The sequence below is a fragment of the Mus caroli genome, unplaced genomic scaffold (assembly GCF_978045245.1).
Source record: "Mus caroli unplaced genomic scaffold, Mus_caroli_1 scaffold_3, whole genome shotgun sequence".
Lineage (NCBI taxonomy): Eukaryota > Metazoa > Chordata > Mammalia > Rodentia > Muridae > Mus > Mus caroli.
This window is the reverse complement of record NW_028227258.1, coordinates 18,153,229-18,176,244: the sequence shown is the minus strand read 5'-3', so window position 1 is coordinate 18,176,244 and position 23,016 is coordinate 18,153,229. Positions and strand designations below refer to the sequence as shown.

The 23,016-nt window shown below is 39.4% G+C and overlaps 1 protein-coding gene across 7 annotated transcripts in view; it reads right to left on the bottom strand.

Annotated features, from left to right (window-relative positions):
• Bmpr1b (bone morphogenetic protein receptor type 1B) overlaps nt 1-23,016 on the bottom strand; it is a 335,320-nt gene that overhangs the window by 38,786 nt on the left and 273,518 nt on the right. For all 7 annotated transcript variants that reach the window (XM_085835481.1, XM_085835483.1, XM_085835482.1 and 4 more), the window contains one exon: nt 6,142-6,298. In XM_085835481.1, coding sequence (XP_085691607.1) covers nt 6,142-6,281 — 140 coding nt within the window. In that variant the 5' untranslated portion in view covers nt 6,282-6,298. The remainder of the gene's footprint in view (nt 1-6,141; nt 6,299-23,016) is intronic.

The following is a 23,016-nucleotide window of genomic DNA, read 5'->3' as shown; positions in this document are numbered from 1 at the left end:
TAAGCTAGCTTGTGTTTTCACCAACAGGCTGTGGAAGAGCAAGGAAGGGTAGGCTGTGGCAGTTTCCAAAGCTGCAGATTCCTAAGGGTTTTATTAATCATCTTCTTCCCTAACCTATGACATAAGTGGATTTCTATAGGCAGAGGGAATACAAAAATATTACTGTGTGAGTCTCTGTTCTTTTCTCTTTTGGGTCATTATATGGGAAGGGGGTATGAAGTTACCAGCATTGATGACAAAGTACCCATATGGAAGTTGCCTTTGACTCTGTGTTTGAGAACTGTCTCTCTCTCTAGCCAGCATCCTTTGCTGCCATTCACACTGGCTGATTTTTCTATGAAGAACTTATTTTTCTATGAAGCCAACTTTTTAAAATACTGGCCCAATTTTATATTCATTAAGTATCTGTAGATCTTTACATATAGATTTTTACTCTTACTACCATTTGCAGAGCCTTACAATCTCTAATAGTCCTTCAAAAGCGCTCCTCTCTCCTGTTTTATTTACCTGACCAATCTGTATATTAATAGTGTTGCTGGAGAGAATTGACATTCTCTATCTCTTCTCTGAAATCTCCACTGGATAATCTAAACAGGCCCAATACTATTTAGTTTTGATTAAACCAGTTACCAAATTGGTCCCATTTACTCTCAGGTCTGAGAATGAGATGTAAAAAAATACTTAGTTCTTATAAAAGCCTTCAACTGACTTAAAATATCAGAGTAATGACAAAATCACAGGTCATAGTGGAGGAGTCAGTGTTCTCTTAAGTAAAATTATTTGGAATCCACACCTCCAACTAGAAAAGATAATCTCACCATCCATGGTGTTTAATTTGGCTGGCCAACACTAGAAAAATTGATAATAGCATTGTGAGATTTTGCTTATAATTTTCTGTTTCAGTTAGAAGGTTCTCAATTGTTAGAGCCATTTCATGATCTTCAATAAATTACCTATCTTGAAATACAAATTACCACAAAGCATAAGTTATGCAGGGCCCATTTGCTTGTCTTTTCCTACTTGGGGCAGGCATAATGGCAGCTACCAACATTTTATGTCCTATTGTTTGTTTCCTATGAAATAATGAGAATCTTGATTTTTTTCTACTAGTCACAAGGCCTTGTCCAAACTGCAGTACTGTCTCTTGTGAGAATATGCTGGGGCCTAGCAAACACAGAAGTGGATGCTCACAGTCAGCCATTGGATGGATCACAGAGCCCCCAATGGAGGAGCTAGAGAAAATACCCAAGGAGCTGGGGGGATCTACAACCCTATAGGTGGAACAATAATATAAACTACCCAGTACCCCCTGGAGCTCGTGTCTCTAGCTGCATATGTATCAGAAGATGGCCTAGTCGGCCATCAGTCGAAAGAGAGGCTCATTGGTCTTGCAAACTTTATATGCCTCAGTACAGGGGAACGCCAGGGCCAAGAAGTGGCAGTGGGTGAGTGGGGGAATGGGTAGGGGAGGGTGTGGGGGACTTTTGGAATATCACTGGAAATGTAAATGAAATGAATAATACCTAATTAAAAAAAAAAGAAAAATCCATAGTCTACCACTCTCAAAGGATCACTCTTAAACTGATACTACATTTTCTCTACTCCTAATACAAAAACTCCCTGAGGATACCCTAGAAGAAATTCCACAGACAATTTGTATTCTTAAAGAAAATATCAATTGTACTTTGTATCTCCTTGGTCTATGGCCTTTTAAAGAATATGTAATCTCTTTTTAATATTAATGCCTTTAGTGGTAATATGTGGGACTTCCTGACAGTTTGTTAATGAATGAAATAAGTTAACTTCTTAATGCTACACTGATTTCAAATATTGTATTAAAAACCATTGTCATTTGAAAAAAAAAAGAAAAATTGAATGACTCTAATGATATTTAGCATGCTCGTTAGCTTTTTATTTCACACCTGTGCTTCAAGACATACAGTTAGCTAGCATCTGGGAGGCCGAAGTAGGTGGGGTCTATGAGTTCAAGGCCAGCCTGATCTACAAAAAGAGTTCCATGCCAGAAAGGGTTCCATGATGAGATCTTGTATTAAAGGAGGAGGAGGGGGGAAGTGGAGGAGAAAGAGGAAGAGAAAAAGAGGATGAAGAAGAAGAAAAAGAAGGAGGAGGAGGAGGAATAAGAGAGTGATGGAGGAAGAAGAGGAGAGGGAGAAGGAGGAGAAGATAACAAGAAAGACAACCACAGCTGGAGACCTAATTCCTCTTTCAAACAGCTAGTATCATATGCATATTCTTCATACAAACAAGCATGTCAACTTACTATATGTGATAACTACTCACGCAGGAGAATTTCTGATCAGAAACCAGTAATTTAAATGAGGAAGTATTAAAATTATTCCTGAAAGATAAACAAATGGTAGTGATTACAAATGGATAGACCAGAGGATGGTCATGAGACAAGCACTCACATTATAAAAAAATTCTATCAAAGACTCTAAGAAGGTAAGGGACTCGTAAAGCCAGATAAGAGCACATATAGGGAAAGTAAAGAAGCAAGTCTGAGCCAACGTTTGCTAGAATGAGAAAGTGACACAGAGGAGGACATGGGGAAAACCACCTAAGAAGGGTTGACTTAGGCTTTGCAGCTCAGAAGGCTGCAGTAATGATCTGCAGTCCACTCAGCAAAGTCAGTAAATGGAATGGCTACAACACAGCAGGACACCTGGAAGCTTACTTAGAAGACAGAAATCTCCTTAGGGGAGAAGTCTCAATGGCCTTACCCCTCGCTTGTGATTATAGATGCAAACACTGTACTCACAACAGGCCAGGCTGGTCTTGAACTTGCAGCCTACCCTCTATATTTACTTTTCTAATGCTGAGATTAAAGGTGTTCACCACACATCTGGCTCAATCATTATAACTTGTCGTTGGCTAGTAAAAACAAACAAACAAAAAAACGAGAGTACTGAAGAATTTACAACCCCTAACCTCCACCTATGTTTTCTGACTTAGCCAATGAAATTTCGCAATGGATTTAAGTATGAAACAATCTTGGTTGTCTCACTACTGGATTACTTTCTAAAGGGTGGTGGAAGTGATACTGAATAAGAAACCTATTTGAGACATTTAGCTTGAGCGATTTTTGTGTAGCACAGAATCTAAAGGCAAACAGGTTATACCAGATATTATATAATCCATAAAAAAGTGTACCCTTGACCTTCAAACTGCTTTGCTAGGAGTACAAGAGTCAGAACAGCAAACTGCTCACTGCTGGTCTGTAAAGATATTAAAGCAGAACCTGAAACTTGTATAGCAATTTGATATAGTAAATTCATGTCTGCTGAAACTTACTAAAACATTAAAAAGGACAAATATTTGCAAGCGTTTAAATGAATGGCTTTAATAATTGATCCTCATGGAAGTTTAGGAAAGTACTCGTGCTCAGCGTTGTGTGTGTGTGGAGGGGTATTTGTTAACAGAAAGAGTTTGAGAAGTAATGCTTTAGAAGGAAGGACTAGAGAATGGCCTTGCAGAAATGAGACAACACCATGTGCTTCTTCTACGTCTTAGCAGTGGCTCTCAACCTTCCTAATGTTGCAACCCTTTCACACAGTTCCTCATGTGGTGATAATTCTAATCATAACATATTTTGTTGCTACTTCATAATTATAATTACAGTTATAAATTGTAATATAAATATCAGTGTTTTCTGATGATCTTTGGGGATCATGGTCCATAGGCTGAAAACCACTGTCCCAGAATAAGAACAGAGATGGTCCCTGTGATCCATCCATGAGAAGACTCACCTGGAATCGGCTCCTCACTCGCAAAATGAGCACCATGCACAAAAGAGAAATGTCCTCAGAGAACCCAGCAGGGTTGGCTGCTGATCAAGAATTCACAACTTGGAGTTCTCGCCAACTTTTTTTGATCATATCATCATAGTGACTTTGGATAACATAACCTTTGAGAACCTCCCATTCTTACCTGGGTATAAACAGTAACTATTGCATTTTCACAAGAATGCTGTATTAGATGGGTGAGGGGAATCATAGGATCAGTTCAGTAAATACTAGTTCTCTGTTGACTTCTACAAGTCAACACATCAATACTGAGTGGCATATTCACGTTCTTTTGAGGGATTCCAATGTTATTATTGTTTTATCTCTGTTTTCCTTACTACAATAAATTCAAGTTTGACCACTACATAATTAAAATCCCATCCCAATCTGGTTGCCATCTCTCCTACCTTAAATATCTCTGAATTACTCTAATTAATGCCATCGGTTCTGAATTCTACTTTTAGTCCTTGTCACATTCAACCTCTGGCTGCACCCAATGCAGCTCACATATCTTCCTCACTAACACTAGTTTCCATGACACATATTTCTGTTTGTCCCCTTGGATATTCTCCTTGACCTAAGTTTGCAATGTCTCATGGTTCTGCCCTACTTTAGCAGACAGTGTTCCACAACTGACCCTGGCCCTGTTTCACCATAGCTATGGTTTCCCTTCAACTTTGAGCTTCTTCACTCTACCACTTCATCTGGTTAGTGAAGCACTGGAGTAGATAGAGGCTGTAGGATGTTGCTCTTATACTCATAATAGAAAGAATGTCCTGTGTAGCTCCTGTCCCCCAAAGAAAGAAGAGGAGCATGGCAAGCTTAAGTCCAAAAAATCACTCTCAAGCCACAGTTCAGCAAGCCAGCAGCGCTCAGCACATCTAAGTGAGAAAAACAAACACTTCCTTTGTAAACCTGCAAATTCATTCTCTCTCTCTCTCTCTCTCTCTCTCTCTCTCTCTCTCTCTCTCTCTCTCTCTCTCTCTGTCTCTCTCTCTGTTTGTTTTTGCTTTTTTTTTGAGACAGGGTTTCTCTGTGTAACTCTAGCTGTCCTGGAACTTACTCTGTAGACCAGGCTGTCCTCAAACCCAGAAATCCGCCTGCCTCTGCCTCCCAAGTGCTGGAATTAAAGGTGTGCGCCATCACCGCCCAACAAGCCTGCAAATTCTGAAGGAGTATATTCCCTAGCTAACACTGGCCACTGCTCTATTTTATTATTCTTTTTAGATTTTTAAAATATTTGTAGATTCTTAATGTGATATCTTGGGGATGGAACTTAAACCCAACCGTGTAGTTTATTTATGTCTTATGTGTCATATACAAACAGAGAAGGAACATAATTTTACACAATATTTTTAGTGTGCCTGCATTCTGCCTGTGACCCATCACATGAAGTCAGGTGAGGAAATTTCCACTGGTGGAATCACACCTCCCTTTTGGGAACATTCTAAATTTGTCATTTTTGGACTAGGGATACTAGTACAATAACATGTATCAGAGTCCTCATCATGATAAGCGTTATAAAACCTCTCCACCCCAACAAAAATGTTTGACTCAGTTTGACGTGCCTTCCTGGCCAATGGCAGTCTAATCAGTTACTGAGATATTCTTCCTAGACTCTGAAACTGGTAGTTTCTCTCTCCATTGGAGACCTGACCCCTCTATGCACACTCTGCATCTCTGACATCACTCCCAGGAGCCATGATGCTAGGGGTAGTTAGCACTTTCTCTCTTGCTCTGCTCCAGTCCCAAGAAGCTTTGGCTTTCTTTGTACTTGTTCCCTACTGTAGGTGACAAACAGGTATCCTAACTATCCAAATGGATGTAGCTGTATAAAGATGTATACAAAGAAAAATGCTTTAGCTTATTTAAAACTGAACTCTTTGTCTTTATAACACATTATTTCCAATGTCATAGTTTCATGACTGTGACAATTTCTCTACTGACATGTGTTGAATTCATCTAAACTCCATCAGAGAACTGCTTTCCAGAAACAGTTTATTAATCTCTTACCAGTGCAAAATACTAACAATCTTGGTATGGTGAGTGGTTGCAACAAGATCGATCAGCATATATACATGGAACCTATGTTACATGAATATGCAAAGGTTTTTGAAGAACATAATAGTTTTTGTTCATTGACAAGGAGCCTGAGATCTGTGTTCTATTTATGTGTCTAGGGAAAAAGAAGACTCAAGTACCAGTTCAGGGTAAGATATGATTAGATATTTCTCTATATAGAGTACCATCTCCAGGTCATACTCTTGGAAACACTGTATATTTCAAATGGTATGAAATCATGTGTGAAAGAGACATTTGAACCATTTCTATCACCAACCTGCAGATATTGTTGACTGAGTCTTCTGGACAGTGGTGGTGGCATTTACAACGTAGGATCTTGGGCCGAGGGGTGGGGGCTGTACTCTCTCCATCCTCCTTGGTGCCCACATTTAATTTTCCAGAGCTTCGTAAGAGCATGTTATCAATAGACTTCTCTGAAAAGAATAATTGATGAGGGTTAGAACAGCCTTCCAGCCTTCGGTGGAAGAGACAATATGTCATTGAGTTAAGATAACTTGTGACAAATATTTCAAACAAAAGACATATTTTGATGATTTTATTGGAATAAATGTTATCAATCTCGCTTTTCAGATAATAAATTCAAGTCTTGAATTTTAACTAATTAATGTACACACAGTCAAATAATGGAGCAACATTTTGAATCCAGATTGTCTGAAACCTAACATAACACTATCCTTTTTTTTTTAACTTAATCACAAGGTTGATTTGAGGTAAATAATGACACTAATTTGCTTTCTATTGTTGTGACAAAACACTAGCCAAAACCAACTTGGAAAGCAAAGAGTTTATTTCATCTTATCATGTCTGAATCACAATCTATTAATTGAGGAAAATTGGGGCAGAAACCTGGAAGTAGAAACTAAAAACAACATCCATGGAAAAATGCTCCTTTCTGTTTACTCCCTCTGGCTGGCTCAGCTACGTTTTTTGGTACAACAGAGTACCATGTGCATAGGGACAGAACATAAATTAGCAATTAAGAAGCTGTCCCACAGACATGCCCATAGGACAATCTGATGAAGACAATTCCAGAATTTAGGTTCTCTCTTCCCAGGTAGGCCTAGTTTGTGCCAAGTTGACAAAAACTAACTAGTACAACAGTGCATATTTAATTTAATCAGTGCAAAAAAAAAGTGTAGAAAAACAAAAAGTTAGAAATTACACATTTCCAAAGATGTGTCTTTTCCACCAGCTTTTACAGATGGAAGTGTTCATCTGTGACACGTGACACTTCTATCATCTTTAACAGGAGACACTATGCAGGAATGATCTCCTAAAGGCAGGTGGCCTCGGTGTAATAACAGGAATTTCTATCTTCCAAATAGGCATCCAAATTGCCTTGTATAACTTTATGATACTCTGTAACACATTTCATTATTTTTAAAATTATGATTATAAACATCCAGTTTAAATTTTTCTCTCAAACCACATCTAACTGGACTATAATTTTAACAAATTTCAAGAAAATATTTGGTTGTAGATTATTTGGTTAAAACACTAAAGTTATATCTCAGAAGGAATAAATTCAATATTACAGGATATTATATGGAGTGCATTAATTGTTTTTATATACATGATAAATTAAGAAAATTTATCTGTGATAACATTTATTGGAACTTCTATGTATTAAGCTAAATAGTCAAATTTTAGTGAATAATTTGTGCAAGAATCATGGATGTGTCTAACCAGGGTAGATGGTTGAGTCAGTAAAGTACTTGCTGAGCAAGCTTAAGCACTAAGTTTTATCCTAAGCACCTATACGAAAAAGATGGTCATAGCTGTGGCCAAAATCTCAGTGCTAGGGAAGCAGAGATGCAGAGATTCCCAGGGCTTTCTGGCCAACATTTATTTAATCTAGCCATATTCTAGATTCCAGTATGTTCACACACATCTTTATGATAGAGTTGTCATCCATAAGTTAACAGGATACAGTGAAATTAAACATGTCTTGTAACATCCCTTGTCTTTTAAGCCATTTGTTACAAATCTGTTCACAGCAGAGTATCAACACCTGTTTAAAACAGTACATGTAGGTATGTCTGTATAACACTCTGCCATAGTAAATTTTTTCTTTGTAAATTTGGCTTGAATCATACCAACTTGATGACCTGAGTTGCGTCTAGGGACAGTATAATGAAAAAGCTTATGCAAAACTCTTACTCCCTGCTTCTTCCTTGAAGTTTAAAAACAAACACTTAATATTCACTTATTATGCGGAGGTCCTGCCTGCTAAGAATGCTTCTCTTCAGATGGTGAAGGAGTCTAGAAAGGTTACAGTACTAGACATTTTATTTTCCTTTTCTTCCCCTCAGGTCAGGGACTTGGAAAACAAAGCATAAAGAAATCGGGAGAACTCCTACCAAACACAGTGGGTACGGATTTCCTTCCTGTCCTCTTTTCCCATCAGGCTTTGCCTTTTTTCCTGGGAAAGCTAAGTAGGTTGAGAGTAAGCCAAAGGCTAAAGAAAAGAATCAAAAAAGAGCTCTACGACACTGTTATCCTATTAGGAAGCCTACTGGTAAGGAGTGCTGTCTGGAAGCTTCCACTCAGCTCTTTCATTATGCCATGCTACCACGCATGAGTCACTAGTTCAGGGACAGGGGCTATCTGAAGGAAAACCGCAAACACTGGAGACTGAAGGCAAAACACACAACAGAGAAAACAACCAGGAAGAAATAGAGTATGAAAGCAAATAACTGTAAAGACAACTGTTATCAACACTCTTAGCTTATTCAAAGGCACACCAGGAAAACAAAGTGCATTGCTGTGAAAAGCGAGGAACGCCAAACATATGACTCCATCGATGAAAATCTCAGTGGCTGGATTGAAAGATAAGTTATATGAAGAGAAAAAACACACCAAGGAAGAGGCTCAAGAACTTCATGGACACCAGTATGAGAAAAGCAGCATAGCAGTCTCCTTAGACAGACTTGAGAAAACAGTAGATGATCAAGCCAGTAAGTAAACCACACACTGACTTATCATGAGCTTCTAGTTATAAATGGCAATGTATAAGAATCAGAATGATGGCTCTTCCGGTCAGAAAAGCACCGGGGCAGCTGGGGCGCAGGGTCTGCTGACACTCGCCAGCTACCCACAACACCCGCCACAGGATCTTAAGACTTCTGGTGAGTGGAGCACAGCTTCTGCTCCAATCCAATTGCGCGGGACCTGAGACTGCATTAGTTAGGGAAGCAGAAACCAGCCTGAGTAGGGCCACAGGCCTCATCCGGCCGGATCAGCGCTGGGGTAGCTGGAGCGCAGGGTTGCCTGACACCCGCCAGCTACCCACGACCCCCGCCGCAGGATTTTGGGACTGCTGGTGAGTGGAACACAGCTTCTGCTCCAGTCCAATCACGCGGGACCTGAGACTGCTCTGGTTGGGGAGAGAGAAATCCGACCTACATAGGGCCACAACCCTCTTCCGGTCAGAAAAGCACCGGGGCAGCTGGGGCGCAGGGTAGGCTGACACTCGCCAGCTACCCACAACACCCGCCACAGGATCTTAAGACTTCTGGAGAGTGGAACACAGCTTCTGCTCCAATCCAATTGCACGCGGGACCAGAGACTGCATTAGTTAGGGAAGCAGAAAACCGGCCTGAGTAGGACCACAGGCCTCTTCCGGCTGGACCAGCACCGGGGTACCATCAGCTACCCACGACCCCCGCCACAGGATTTAGAGACTGCTGGTGAGTGGAACACAGCTTCTGCTCCAATCTTTAAACAGTGACAACGATAACAACTAACCCCAGAGATTACCAGATGGCGAAAGGTAAACGTAATAACCTTACTAACAGAAACCAAGACCACTCACCATCATCAGAACCCAGCACCCCCACTTCGCCCAGTCCAGGGCACCCCAACACACCGGAAAAGCTAGACACGGATTTAAAAGCATATCTCCTGATGATGGTAGAGGACTTCAAGAAGGACTTTAATAACACACTTAAAGAAATACAGGAGAACACTGCTAAACAGGCAGAAGACACTAAAGAGGAAGCACAAAAATCCCTTAAAGAATTGCAGGAGAACACTGCTAAAGAGTTACAAATCCTTAAAGAAAAACACGATAACATAATCAAACAGGTAGACGTCCTTACAGAAAAACAGGAAAACACATCCAAACAGATGATGGAAATGAACAAAACCATACTAGACCTAAAAAGGGAAGTAGACACAATAAAGAAAACCCAAAATGAGGCAACACTGGAGATAGAAACCCTAGGAAAGAAATCTGGAACCATAGATACGAGCATCAGCAACAGAATACAAGAGATGGAAGAGAGAATCTCAGGTGCAGAAGATTCCATAGAGAACATCGGCACAACAATCAAGGAAAATGTAAAATGCAAAAAGATCCTAACTCAAAACATCCAAGAAATACAGGACACAATGAGAAGACCAAACCTACGGATAATAGGAGTGGATGAGAATGAAGATTTTCAACTCAAAGGACCAGCAAACATCTTCAACAAAATTATAGAAGAAAACTTCCCAAATCTAAAGAAAGAGATGCCCATGAACATACAAGAAGCCTACAGAACTCCAAATAGACTGGACCAGAAAAGAAATACCTCCCGACACATAATAATCAGAGCAACAAATGCTCTAAATAAAGATAGAATACTAAAAGCAGTAAGAGAAAAAGGCCAAGTAACATATAAAGGCAAGCCTATCAGAATTACACCAGATTTTTCACCAGAGACTATGAAAGCCAGAAGATCCTGGACGGATGTTATACAGACACTAAAAGAACACAAATTCCAGCCCAGGCTACTATACCCAGCCAAACTCTCAATTAACATAGATGGAGAAACCAAAGTATTCCACGACAAAACCAAATTCACACATTATCTCTCCACGAATCCAGCCCTTCAAAGGATAATAACAGAAAAAAACCAATACAAGGACAGGAACCACGCCCTAGAAACAACAAGAAGGTAATCCCTCAACAAACCTAAAAGAAGACAGCCACAAGAACAAAATGCCAACTTTAACAACAAAAATAACAGGAAACAACAATTACTTTTCCTTAATATCTCTTAATATCAATGGACTCAACTCCCCGATCAAAAGACATAGACTAACAAACTGGCTACACAAACAAGACCCAACATTTTGCTGCTTACAGGAAACTCATCTCAGAGAAAAGGATAGACACTACCTCAGAATGAAAGGCTGGAAAACAATTTTCCAAGCAAATGGCATGAAGAAACAAGCTGGAGTAGCCATTCTAATATCTGATAAGATTGACTTCCAACCCAAAGTCATTAAAAAAGACAGGGAGGGACACTTCATACTCATCAAAGGTAAAATCCTCCAAGAGGAACTATCAATCCTGAATATCTATGCTCCAAATACGAAGGCAGCCACATTCACTAAAGAAACTTTAGTAAAGCTCAAAGCACACATTGCACCTCATACAATAATAGTGGGAGACTTCAACACACCACTTTCACCAATGGACAGATCATGGAAACAGAAACTAAACAGGGACACAGTGAAACTAAGAGAAATTATGAATCAAATGGATCTGGCAGATATCTACAGAACATTCTATCCTAAAACAAAAGGATATACCTTCTTCTCAGCACCTCATGGTACCCTCTCCAAAATTGACCACATAATTGGTCACAAAGCAGGCCTCAACAGATACAAAAATATTGAAATTGTCCCATGCATCCTATCAGATCACCATGGACTAAGGCTGATCTTCAATAACAAAATAAATAATAGAAAGCCAACCTTCACGTGGAAACTGAACAACACTCTTCTCAATGATACCTTGGTCAAGGAAGGAATAAAGAAAGAAATTAAGGACTTTTTAGAGTTCAATGAAAATGAAGCCACAACATACCCAAACTTATGGGACGCAATGAAAGCATTTCTAAGAGGAAAACTCATAGCTCTGAGTGCCTCTAAAAGGAAACTAGAGAGAGCACACATTAGCAGCTTGACAACACACCTAAAAGCACTAGAAAAAAAGGAAGCAAATTCACCCAAGAGGAGTAGACGGCAGGAAATAATCAAACTCAGGGGTGAAATCAACCAAGTGGAAACAAGAAAAACTATTCAAAGAATCAACCAATCAAGGAGCTGGTTCTTTGAGAAAATCAACAAGATAGATAAACCCTTAGTCAGACTCACTAGAGGGCACAGGGAAAGCATCCTAATTAACAAAATCAGAAATGAAAAAGGAGACATAACAACAGATCCTGAAGACATCCAAAACACCATCAGATCCTTCTACCAAAGGCTATACTCAACAAAACTGGAGAACCTGGATGAAATGGAGAAGTTCCTAGACAGATACCAGGTACCAAAGTTGAATCAAGATCAGGTTAATGATCTAAACAGCCCTATATCCCCCAAAGAAATAGAAGCAGTCATTAATAGTCTCCCAACTAAAAAAAGCCCAGGACCAGATGGGTTTAGTGCAGAGTTCTATCAGACCTTCAAAGAAGATCTAATCCCAGTTCTTCACAAACTATTCCACAAAATAGAAACAGAAGGTACTCTACCCAACTCATTCTATGAAGCCACAATTACTCTGATACCTAAACCACAAAAAGACCCAACAAAGATAGAAAACTTCAGACCAATATCCCTTATGAATATTGATGCAAAAATCCTCAATAAAGTTCTTGCTAACCGAATCCAAGAACACATCAAAACAATCATCCATCCTGACCAAGTAGGTTTCATCCCAGGGATGCAGGGATGGTTCAATATACGGAAATCCATCAACGTAATCCAGTATATAAACAAACTCAAAGACAAAAACCACATGGTCATCTCGTTAGATGCGGAAAAAGCATTTGACAAGATCCAACACCCATTCATGATAAAAGTCTTGGAAAGATCAGGAATTCAAGGCCCATACCTAAACATGATAAAAGCAATCTACAGCAAACCAGTAGCCAACATCAAAGTAAATGGTGAGAAGCTTGAAGCAATCACTCTAAAATCAGGGACTAGACAAGGCTGTCCACTTTCTCCATACCTATTCAACATTGTACTTGAAGTCCTAGCCAGAGCAATTCGACAACAAAAGGAGATCAAAGGGATACAAATTGGAAAAGATGAAGTCAAAATATCACTTTTTGCAGATGATATGATAGTATATATAAGTGACCCTAAAAATTCCACCAGAGAACTCCTAAGCCTGATAAACAGCTTCGGTGAAGTAGCTGGATATAAAATTAACTCAAACAAATCAATGGCCTTTCTCTACACAAAGAATAAACAGGCTGAGAAAGAAATTAGGGAAACAACACCCTTCTCAATAGTCACAAATAATATAAAATATCTTGGCGTGACTCTAACTAAGGAAGTGAAAGATCTGTATAATAAAAACTTCAAGTCTCTGAAGAAAGAAATTCTAGAAGATCTCAGAAGATGGAAAGATCTCCCATGCTCATGGATTGGCAGGATCAACATTGTAAAAATGGCTATCTTGCCAAAAGCAATCTACAGATTCAATGCAATCCCCATCAAAATTCCAAATCAATTCTTCAACGAATTAGAAAGTGCAATCTGCAAATTCATCTGGAATAACAAAAAACCTAGGATAGCAAAAACTCTTCTCAAGGATAAAAGAACCTCTGGTGGAATCACCATGCCGGACCTAAAGCTCTACTACAGAGCAATTGTGATAAAAACTGCATGGTACTGGTATAGTGACAGACAAATAGACCAATGGAATAGAATTGAAGACCCAGAAATGAACCCACACACCTACGGTCACTTGATCTTCGACAAGGGAGCTAAAAACATCCAGTGGAAGAAAGACAGCATTTTCAACAAATGGTGCTGGCACAACTGGTTGTTAACATGTAGAAGAATGCGAATCGATCCATTCCTATCTCCTTGTACTAAGGTCAAGTCTAAGTGGATCAAGGAACTTCACATAAAACCAGAGACACTGAAACTTATAGAGGAGAAAGTGGGGAAAAGCCTTGAAGATATGGGCACAGGGGAAAAATTCCTGAATAGAACAGTAATGGCCTGTGCTGTAAGATCGAGAATTGACAAGTGGGACCTCATGAAACTGCAAAGCTTCTGCAAGGCTAAAGACACCATCAATAAGACAAAAAAACCACCAACAGACTGGGAAAGGATCTTCACCTACCCTAAATCAGATAAGGGACTAATATCCAATATATATAAAGAACTCAAGAAGGTGGACTCCAGAAAGTCAAATAACCCCATTAAAAAATGGGGCTCAGAACTGAACAAAGAATTCTCACCTGAGGAATACCGAATGGCAGAGAAACACCTGAAAAAATGTTCAACATCCTTAATCATCAGGGAAATGCAAATCAAAACAACCCTGAGATTCCACCTCACACCAGTCAGAATGGCTAAGATCAAAAATTCAGGTGACAGCAGATGCTGGCGAGGATGTGGAGAAAGAGGAACACTCCTCCATTGTTGGTGGGATTGCAAGCTTGTACAACCACTCTGGAAATCAGTCTGGCGGTTCCTCAGAAAATTGGACATAGTACTACCGGAGGATCCAGCAATACCTCTCCTGGGCATATATCCAGAAGATGTCCCAACCGGTAAAAAGGACACATGCTCCACTATGTTCATAGCAGCCCTATTTATAATAGCCAGAAGCTGGAAAGAACCCAGATGTCCCTCAACAGAGGAATGGATACAGAAATTATGGTACATTTACACAATGGAGTACTACTCAGCTATTAAAAAGAATGAATTTATGAAATTCCTAGCCAAATGGATGGACCTGGAGGGCATCATCTTGAGTGAAGTAACACAATCACAAAAGAACTCACACAATATGTATTCACTGATAAGTGGATATTAGCCCAAAACTTAGGATACCCAAGATATAAGATACAATTTGCTAAACGCATGAAACTCAAGAAGAATGAAGACCAAAGTGTGGACACTGTGCACCTTCTTAGAATTGGGAACAAAACACCCAGGGAAGGAGTTACAGAGACAAAGTTCGTAGCTGTGATGAAAGGATGGACCATTTAGAGACTGCCGTATCCAGGGATCCATCCCATAATCAGCTTCTAAAAGCTGACACCATTGCATACACTAGCAAGATTTTGCTGAAAGGACCCAAATATAGCTGTCTCTTGTGAGACGATGCCGGGGCCTAGCAAACACAGGAGTGGATGTTCACAGTCAGCTATTGGATGTATCACAGGGCTCCCAATGGAGAAGCTAGAGAAAGTACCCAAGGAGCTAAAGGGATCTGCAACCCTATTGTTGGAACAACATGATGTACTAACCAGAACTCCGGAGCTCTTGTCTCTAGCTGCATATGTATCGAAAGATGGCCTAGTCGGCCATCAATGGAAAGAGAGGCCCATTGGACTTGCAAACTTTATATGCCCCAATATAGGGGAATGCCAGGGCCAAAAGAATGGGAATGGGTGGGTAGGGAAGTGGGGGGCGCTATGGGGGACTTTTGGGATAGCATTGGAAATGTAATTGAGGAAAATATGTAATAAAAATATATAAAAAAAAAAAAGAATCAGAATGATGGGGCTGGAGTGATGGCTCAAAGGTCAAGAATATTTGCTGTTTTACACAGGACTCTGGTTCAATTCCCAGTACCTACTGGTAGTAAACAACCAACTATGGGAACATGATTTTGGAGGGAAAGAGTTTATTTCACCTTACAGCTTCTAACTCTATCCAGGGAAGTCAGGGCAGAAACTTGGAAGCAGAAACAAATAGGAGGCCACGGAGGGATGCTGCTTACTGGCTTGTTCCTCATGGCTTGCTCAGCCTACTTTGGTATAGTATACAGGACCATTAGCCCAGGGATGGCACCATCTGCAATGGACTCTGCTCTCCCAAAGTAATTACAATTTAAGAAAATGCCTTATAGGCTTGCCTACAGCCTGATCTTATGAAGGCATTTTCTCCATCTAGGCTCCATTCTCTCAGATGACTCTAGCTTTCAAGTTGACATAAAACCACCCAGCAGAGACCTGCATTCTAGTATGTAAATTTTCAGAATTAAAAAAGACCTTCAGTTTGTAAAGAATCGGAGTCAAGAGTGAAAGAAATAAAAATAAGATTGAAATGGCAATTGCAGAAATCTATTTTCAATTAAAGATAAAATAAGGCCGGGCGTAGTGGCACATGCCTTTAATCCCAGCACTCGGGAGGCAGAGGCAGGTTGATTTCTGAGTTCAGTTCGAGGCCAGCCTGGTCTACAAAGTAAGTTCCAGGACAGCCAGGGCTATACAGAGAAACCCTGTTTCATAAAAACAAAACAAAACAAAACCACCACAACAACAACAAAACCAACAACAATAAAAAAAAAATAAAAAACCAAAAAGATAAAATAAAATTGAGAATGGCATTGTATTCTCACATAATTAAAACTAAAACTACACTCATGATTAAGAGAGTGGCCAAAAATTTGGGTGAAAAGTATACAATATGTGAAGGTCAACATGTGGGCAAAATATGAATCAAATATGAAGGTAGCAAAATGTAGTTTAATATTCAAGGTATCAAAGTACTTTCTATACACCGTTATCAAAAATCTCCTGGAAGAGATAATCTATCCCTATGAGATTTAGATAAAGGAATGAGCCTTTGGCAAGTGGAAACCCAACTTTCCAGGAAGATGAATATTCTACATATTGTAAGTCAGTAGGATTCAATCTAATACCCCCTTAAAGGCAGGTCACAAGACCTTGAAATGGAGATAGTCATGATGTATTATTAACAGAATGACACATGCATTTTTTTTATTTGTGTTGATTGTGCAGTTTGAAAATGAATATGTGATAGAAACATACTATGTGGGAACTGATATTTCTACCCATGTACCGCATATGAGCAGATATGTGTGTAGACAATGGTGAAGGTGTAGAGAAAGAATCCAGTTATCCTTCCCATTGTGCGAAGCCTAAAGGCCATGGGTATCAGTGTGAATGTTAATTTAGAGATATTGGGGAGACTTTTTAAAGAGAAATGCAAACAGGCATAGATGTCATTGTAACTGGAAAACACTAGTTGAAATGTAAGTATCTCTACATTGTACTAAAGCAAGTACATGAGAGACATGAGGTTGGCCTCATACCATTATGCTGATAGCTGACCTGTTGAAGAAAAATTATCTATGAGAAATAATTTTACATCATGAAATTTCCTCTTTGCATCCAAATGGGCTGTAACTCCTGTTTCTATACCTGAACTTATCTGTGGGCTAGCAAATCAGACCGATCATGGTTAAGAGGTAATTTAAGTGAATTTACAAACTGCCTTTCTGTTCAAAATGGGGAAGAGGTTGTTTCCACATCCTGATATGGAATGAAAAACATGAACAAGGAAAAAAACCAGAAAAATAAAAGTTTCATGTTACAGATGGCCATGTTCCTTAGCTCATCATCACACATGGGACTCACTGTTGAGCCATGTGAATGGGTTCTTGGCAGCACTGACATTAAGTATACTAATGGTTTAATGGCAAGCTTTGCTTTGGTTTGGTTTTCTCTTTTCTTTCAAGGTGATGTCTCATTATATAGCCCAGGCTAGCCTTGAATTCACTCCGTAGTTAAAAATGTCCTCAGCTTGAAATCCTCCTAACTCACTCTACTGAGTACTAGGACTACAGGTACAAGCCAGCCATGCCCAGTTGGTTGACCATGCTTTTGTGTGTTTATGTGCATGTTTGTGAAAGTTTTTGGAAAATAAGCCTACTTCATTCTATATTGTTGATTATCAACAAGCTATTCATTATAGGTTAAACAATCCCAACAACCTCAAATCTGAAATATCCTCAAACCCCAAATCCTTTCTTTTAAAGACTTATTTATTTTGTGTATGTGAGTACACTGTAACTGTCTTTAGACACACTAGAATATGTCATAGGATCCCATTACAGATGGTTGTGAGCCACCATGTCGTTACTGGGAATTGAATTCAGGACCTCCGATAGAGCAACAGTGCTCATAACTGCTGAGCCATCTTTCTAGCCCTCCCCCAAATCTTTTTAATGTTTAAATGCTAAGTCACATAGTTCAATGTTTATAAGCTTTCATGTAAAACTGTTTTAAAATATTTCATAAATTTACTCTCAGGCAATCTATACTGTCCATAGAAAATGAAACAGGTTAATTCTCATTTAAACCTCAGTCCCACCCCAAAGGTGTCTCCTTATAGAGAAGCAAATATCCTGAAATTAAAAACAAAACAACAACAACACTCTAATAATAGTTCTAAACACTATATTATGTCTCATGAATACTCAGCCTGAAATATTTTACAGACAATCTTAGGTCAAGCACTTCAGTTACAAAAGACAAATATCCAAGTCTAGTAACTCTAAGGATCCTTTTTTTTTTTTTTTAAATCAAAAGCCAACTTAGAAACACTGAAAAAAACTCAAGTAAAAGCTGCTCCACATATAAAGACGATGAAGATGCATCATTGCATTTAATCCTTATGCAGACAGAATGCAAGCTGTTTTAAACCAGAAAGGCATTAACAACACCAAAAAGATAGGTAACTATCACTAACTCATAATTGAGACAATAATTTAATAATTACTTAAACATAGGTAGCATTCAACTACCCAAGGTGGTTTCCATACAACATGACCTAAGTAAACGAAGGCAGAGAGATGAGAAAGTGCCTCCTTCCGACTAGATTACCACTGATTAAATGGCAAGCTGTCAATATGGCAGAACTAGTGAGGAGTGCCTTGTGTCTGTCTGGATAGTCAGATCAAGGAGATAATTTATAGATGTATATGCAGTTGATATTTATTAGTCCGTAGTTAATTTACTAGGAATGAGGTCACAGTTCACAGTTGCCAGAAAACTCAGGACAAATTGAGTAAAAACCGGAAAAGAATACTGAAGAGAGCAGATGTGAGAGTTTAGATCATCAATGCCGTGATCAGACCCGTTGGACCCATCACAGGCTATGCAAACCAAAGAAAGGCCATGCAGTCCCTGAATAGCCTATCCACAGTAGTGCAGAACAGCCAATTAGAAGCTGTGTGGCTTTAAAGTTATAATTGTGGGAAGGGATTTATAAAAGGGTTAGTTTCATATATCATATTGCACTGAACTCAAATAAAATCCACAGATAAAAACCTCACAGATAGAAGTCAGGGTTTCAGGGCTATAAGCAAAACAGTATATATCACTATTGCCTAAAAAATAGCAATTTATTACATGCACTTACAAAAAATAATCATTTTGTTTAAAATGTAATACATTTTTAACAATGATAATGCTGAAATAGGAAGCAGAGGGTTAAATATGTAACTATCAAGATAAGCACATCAGAAACAATGAAAATAGCCCAAATATCAGATGTTTTATTAAAAGAACATCTCATTAGTTGCCTGTAGTTTTTTGACTAAGGGTTGGACCCTGTGATTTTTTTTTTTCCTTTCCACATTAGAATTTCCTTTCCACTCTATTATCATTGTTAAAGTCTTGAAATGTTGGCTGTCTTTTCTATTCTACAAAATTTCCATTAGAGGGCAGACAGGAGCAAGAAGTGGAAATCAAAGGTTTGCACATTGTCTTGGGTAAAGAAGTGGGAGAATAAGCTAAAGTGCTGAATTGTTGAAATCTGCTAGCAATCCTTGTTCCCATTCGTATATTTAATAATGTCAATAAAGTTCCTTTTTATTTCCAGTTGGTGGTTTAAATACCTGTTTATTTCTTTGAACAGTTAGTTGTTTGTCTAATATTTTAGAAAACTGACAAATGGAATTTTGATTTTAAAATGACCAGAGGAAAACTGCATATGGGGGGGGGGCAGGGGGAAGGAGGAGAAGCTTGCTTTTCGAGACTCAGAGTTGAATGGAAAGGCCCTGGTTCCCAGCGATGTTATTGCTAAGAGACTGTCAAGTGACAGATATGGTCACTGACCAATGGAGCCTGACAAATGGGCTCCCCCACTCAACTCAGCTACCCTCTTACTAATTGGCCTTAGTGACTAACTAAGCCTCCATAAAGAATGACAGTATTCATTGGCTAGAGCCTTAAGGGATGGACCAGAGTTAGAAAACAGGGCCTTTCTCATGAAACACCTATGCACGTCCCTGTTCCCCACCACTGTGCCTCTTTCCCTATGCATGCACACTCACATTACCACACCACTCTGGATGTGTTGAACGATCAAAATGCCCACGTTATAATATCAGGCTCAAAACCTGCTAGAGATCACAAAGCAACTGAATGAAAGTAAACGCTGCCTCACTTGTTTTTTTTTGTGGTGTTAATTCATGCCGAGCTACATTTGCACGCACTTATTTTGCACTGATGCAGAATTATGAGCCCGAGTCAGCGTAGAGGAACTTAAAGGTATAGTACCATCACTCCTATATTTTAGACAACGGCTAGGCTTTTGCCCAGACTTTGTAATGCTTTTGAACTTACAGAGAGTCAATAAAAATGTTTACTGCAACATAACATTATGCAAAATATTTTAGAACATAAAGTAGTTATAAGCACTTTGATACAATCTTCAACATAAGGAAACGAGCCAGTTAGCAAGTCACCATGATGTGTTCAGACATTAAACGTCATGCTGAATCCTTATGGGCACACCTACTTAATATGTCAGTTAGGTCAACAATGCTGGAAAAGAAACTGAGCAGTGGGTTCAAGGAAGATAACGCCATAAAAACAGCTAGGTCCTGGGCCATTTTCAAGCCAGGAGCTGTGGCTTTCTGAGGTGCTCGTACCTTCAGTTCCCCGTTTCTGAGAGTGCTGGGGCTAATCAAGGTGGATGTTCAACTTGCCAGTGTGCCAGAACTTACTCTGTGGTACTGCCAAACGAGCCCAGGACATCCTGAAGCATAATGCCAGTTTAAACTGAACAGGTTGTATATACAATATATGCAATAATAAAAGTGTAACCGTGGAGTCAGAAAGATAGGAAGTTTGTCTGCCTGTACCAGATACATATTTCCTCTCTACAAAATTAAAAACAAACCCTACAATCATTACCAGTGTACTTAACAGTTTATTTATGATGACAAAATTAACTGAAATAAAATTAAAATATTCAAAGCCCTTCATAGAGTCTCAAGAAAATTCTGTAAATGAACTGCTGAGAATGTACACGCTGTGCATAAGGCTCTGGTCTTTGCTGTTGTTGGTGGTGCTTGTTTATTTGTTTATTTTTCCTACACTGCATATCTTATAGAAAAATTTTCTAGAAACCAAACCGAAATTGGTATAAATTACTAAAAGACATTTCTCTTGTTGTTCCAAGGGTGTACATTTTCTTATTAAAATTAATTATAGCCATCTATATTAAAAATGGCTTACATACTATTTTTACAAAACCTTCATTTGGAATCATATTTAAGTCCTTGTATTCATACTTTTAAACTTTGTCTCTTAAAGTAGTATTTGAAGGCTGGGATGTAGCTCAGTTGGTCCAGGACTTGTCTAGGATTCATTAAGTTCTAGCATCAGATATGAATGGGTGTTATGGTGTATGCCTATGATCCTAGTTCTCAGGAAGTAGCGACATGAGGAGGAGGAGGCATTCAAGGTCAGCCAGGCCATATAGAGAAAGAAGGAAGGAAGGAAGGAAGGAAGGAAGGAAAGGAAGGAAGGAAGGAAAGAAAGAAAGAGAGACGGAGAAGGAGAGGGAGAGAGAGGGAAGGAAGGAGAGAAGGAGGGAGGGAAGGAAGAAAAAGAAAAGAATTATAAAAATGTAATTCTGATGTTTATAATCTATAAATTGAGGATGGAATGCCATTTCAATAAAGGAACTTAGAATGTCAAAAGCTATAAATAAAGGATGCTACAAGGACTTTACACAATCATAACATTTGACTTTAAATATTTTTGGACAATGCTGGTGCAATGACAGCCTGAGTTCAATACATTTAATATGAAAGCTTAAATAATGTATGCAATGTTTCAACTGTCATAAAGGAGAGTAAACAATACACTTGTCAGGACAGAGAAGCTAAACCATACTTTTGTCATTTGGGTTTTGTGTGTCAGATGTTTTAGTCCTCTCATTTGTTCCATTCCACTTTCTGAGCTAAGAAAAAGTCAAAACTGTGTGCATATGCACACATGCTTGTTGTGTCTGTGTGTGCATGTGGGGGTGCACATGCATGTGCACACATGGGCATGTACAAGGACTGGCTTTGTGGAGCTTACATTTCTTGGAGAAGGACGCAAGAAACTGTAAGACAGAAAGTTTCTCTCACTACCCACTTTTTTTTTTTTTAATTTCTGTGTGCGTGATGTCTGTGTGTGTGATGTCTGGTTGCCAAGTTTCCTGGGATGAGACATGAAAAGGAGATACAGAATTTCTAAGGTTCCCACTAAAAAGCCCAGCACCATGGGCAGCATTAATCCTGCACCTGTGCTGTGTTATTCAGCAGTTCAGAAATGTGTCCCAGTCTGAGGCTGCCTAATGCAGCTCAGCTGTTTCCCTCAGTCCCTCCTTTGATTATGAGCTGGCCAAGGAGATTACTACAGTCAGGCCGTGCTCTGGGGTGCACAGTATGTTGTCTGACAGTGGAAAGGTAAAAGAGAAAAGAAAACCCTGGAATGGAGGGGGGAGCGAGAGAGAGGGGGAAAGAGGGAGGGGGAGAGAGAGGAGGAGGGAGGGAGGAAAGGAGGGAGGGAGGAAAGGAGGGAGAGAGAGGGAGAGGGGGGAAGAAGAGGGAGGGAGGGAGGGAGAGAGAAGGGAGGAGGAAGGGAGGGAGAGAGGGAGGGAGGGAGAAGGGAGGAGGAAGGGAGGGAGGGAGACAGAGACAGAGACAGACAGAAAGACCACAGGGTATTGCTATGCCTCATTTGAAAATCAGATGGTTAAGAGCTTTCTCTGATTTTATGCAAGTCAGAAAATAGTTTGAAATTCGTCACTTAAATACCTACAGGGCCACATTAATAACACCACTCTCCAGGACACTGTTGTAGTACACAGTGTTTCCTATACAGCTTCAGCATAATTTCACATTTAGGTCCTTCTTCAGGGATTGTTTACAGATTCCCTTTGTAATTTCAAACCTTTCCTGCTATTGGAAAGACAGACCAAATGACTGCAGTTGCTTGTATCTTTTTTCTTTTTTAAAGCAAACGTGCTATATCATTTGGGTTGACTTGTTGAAGGTTTTGGGTATGAAAAGTTTTAT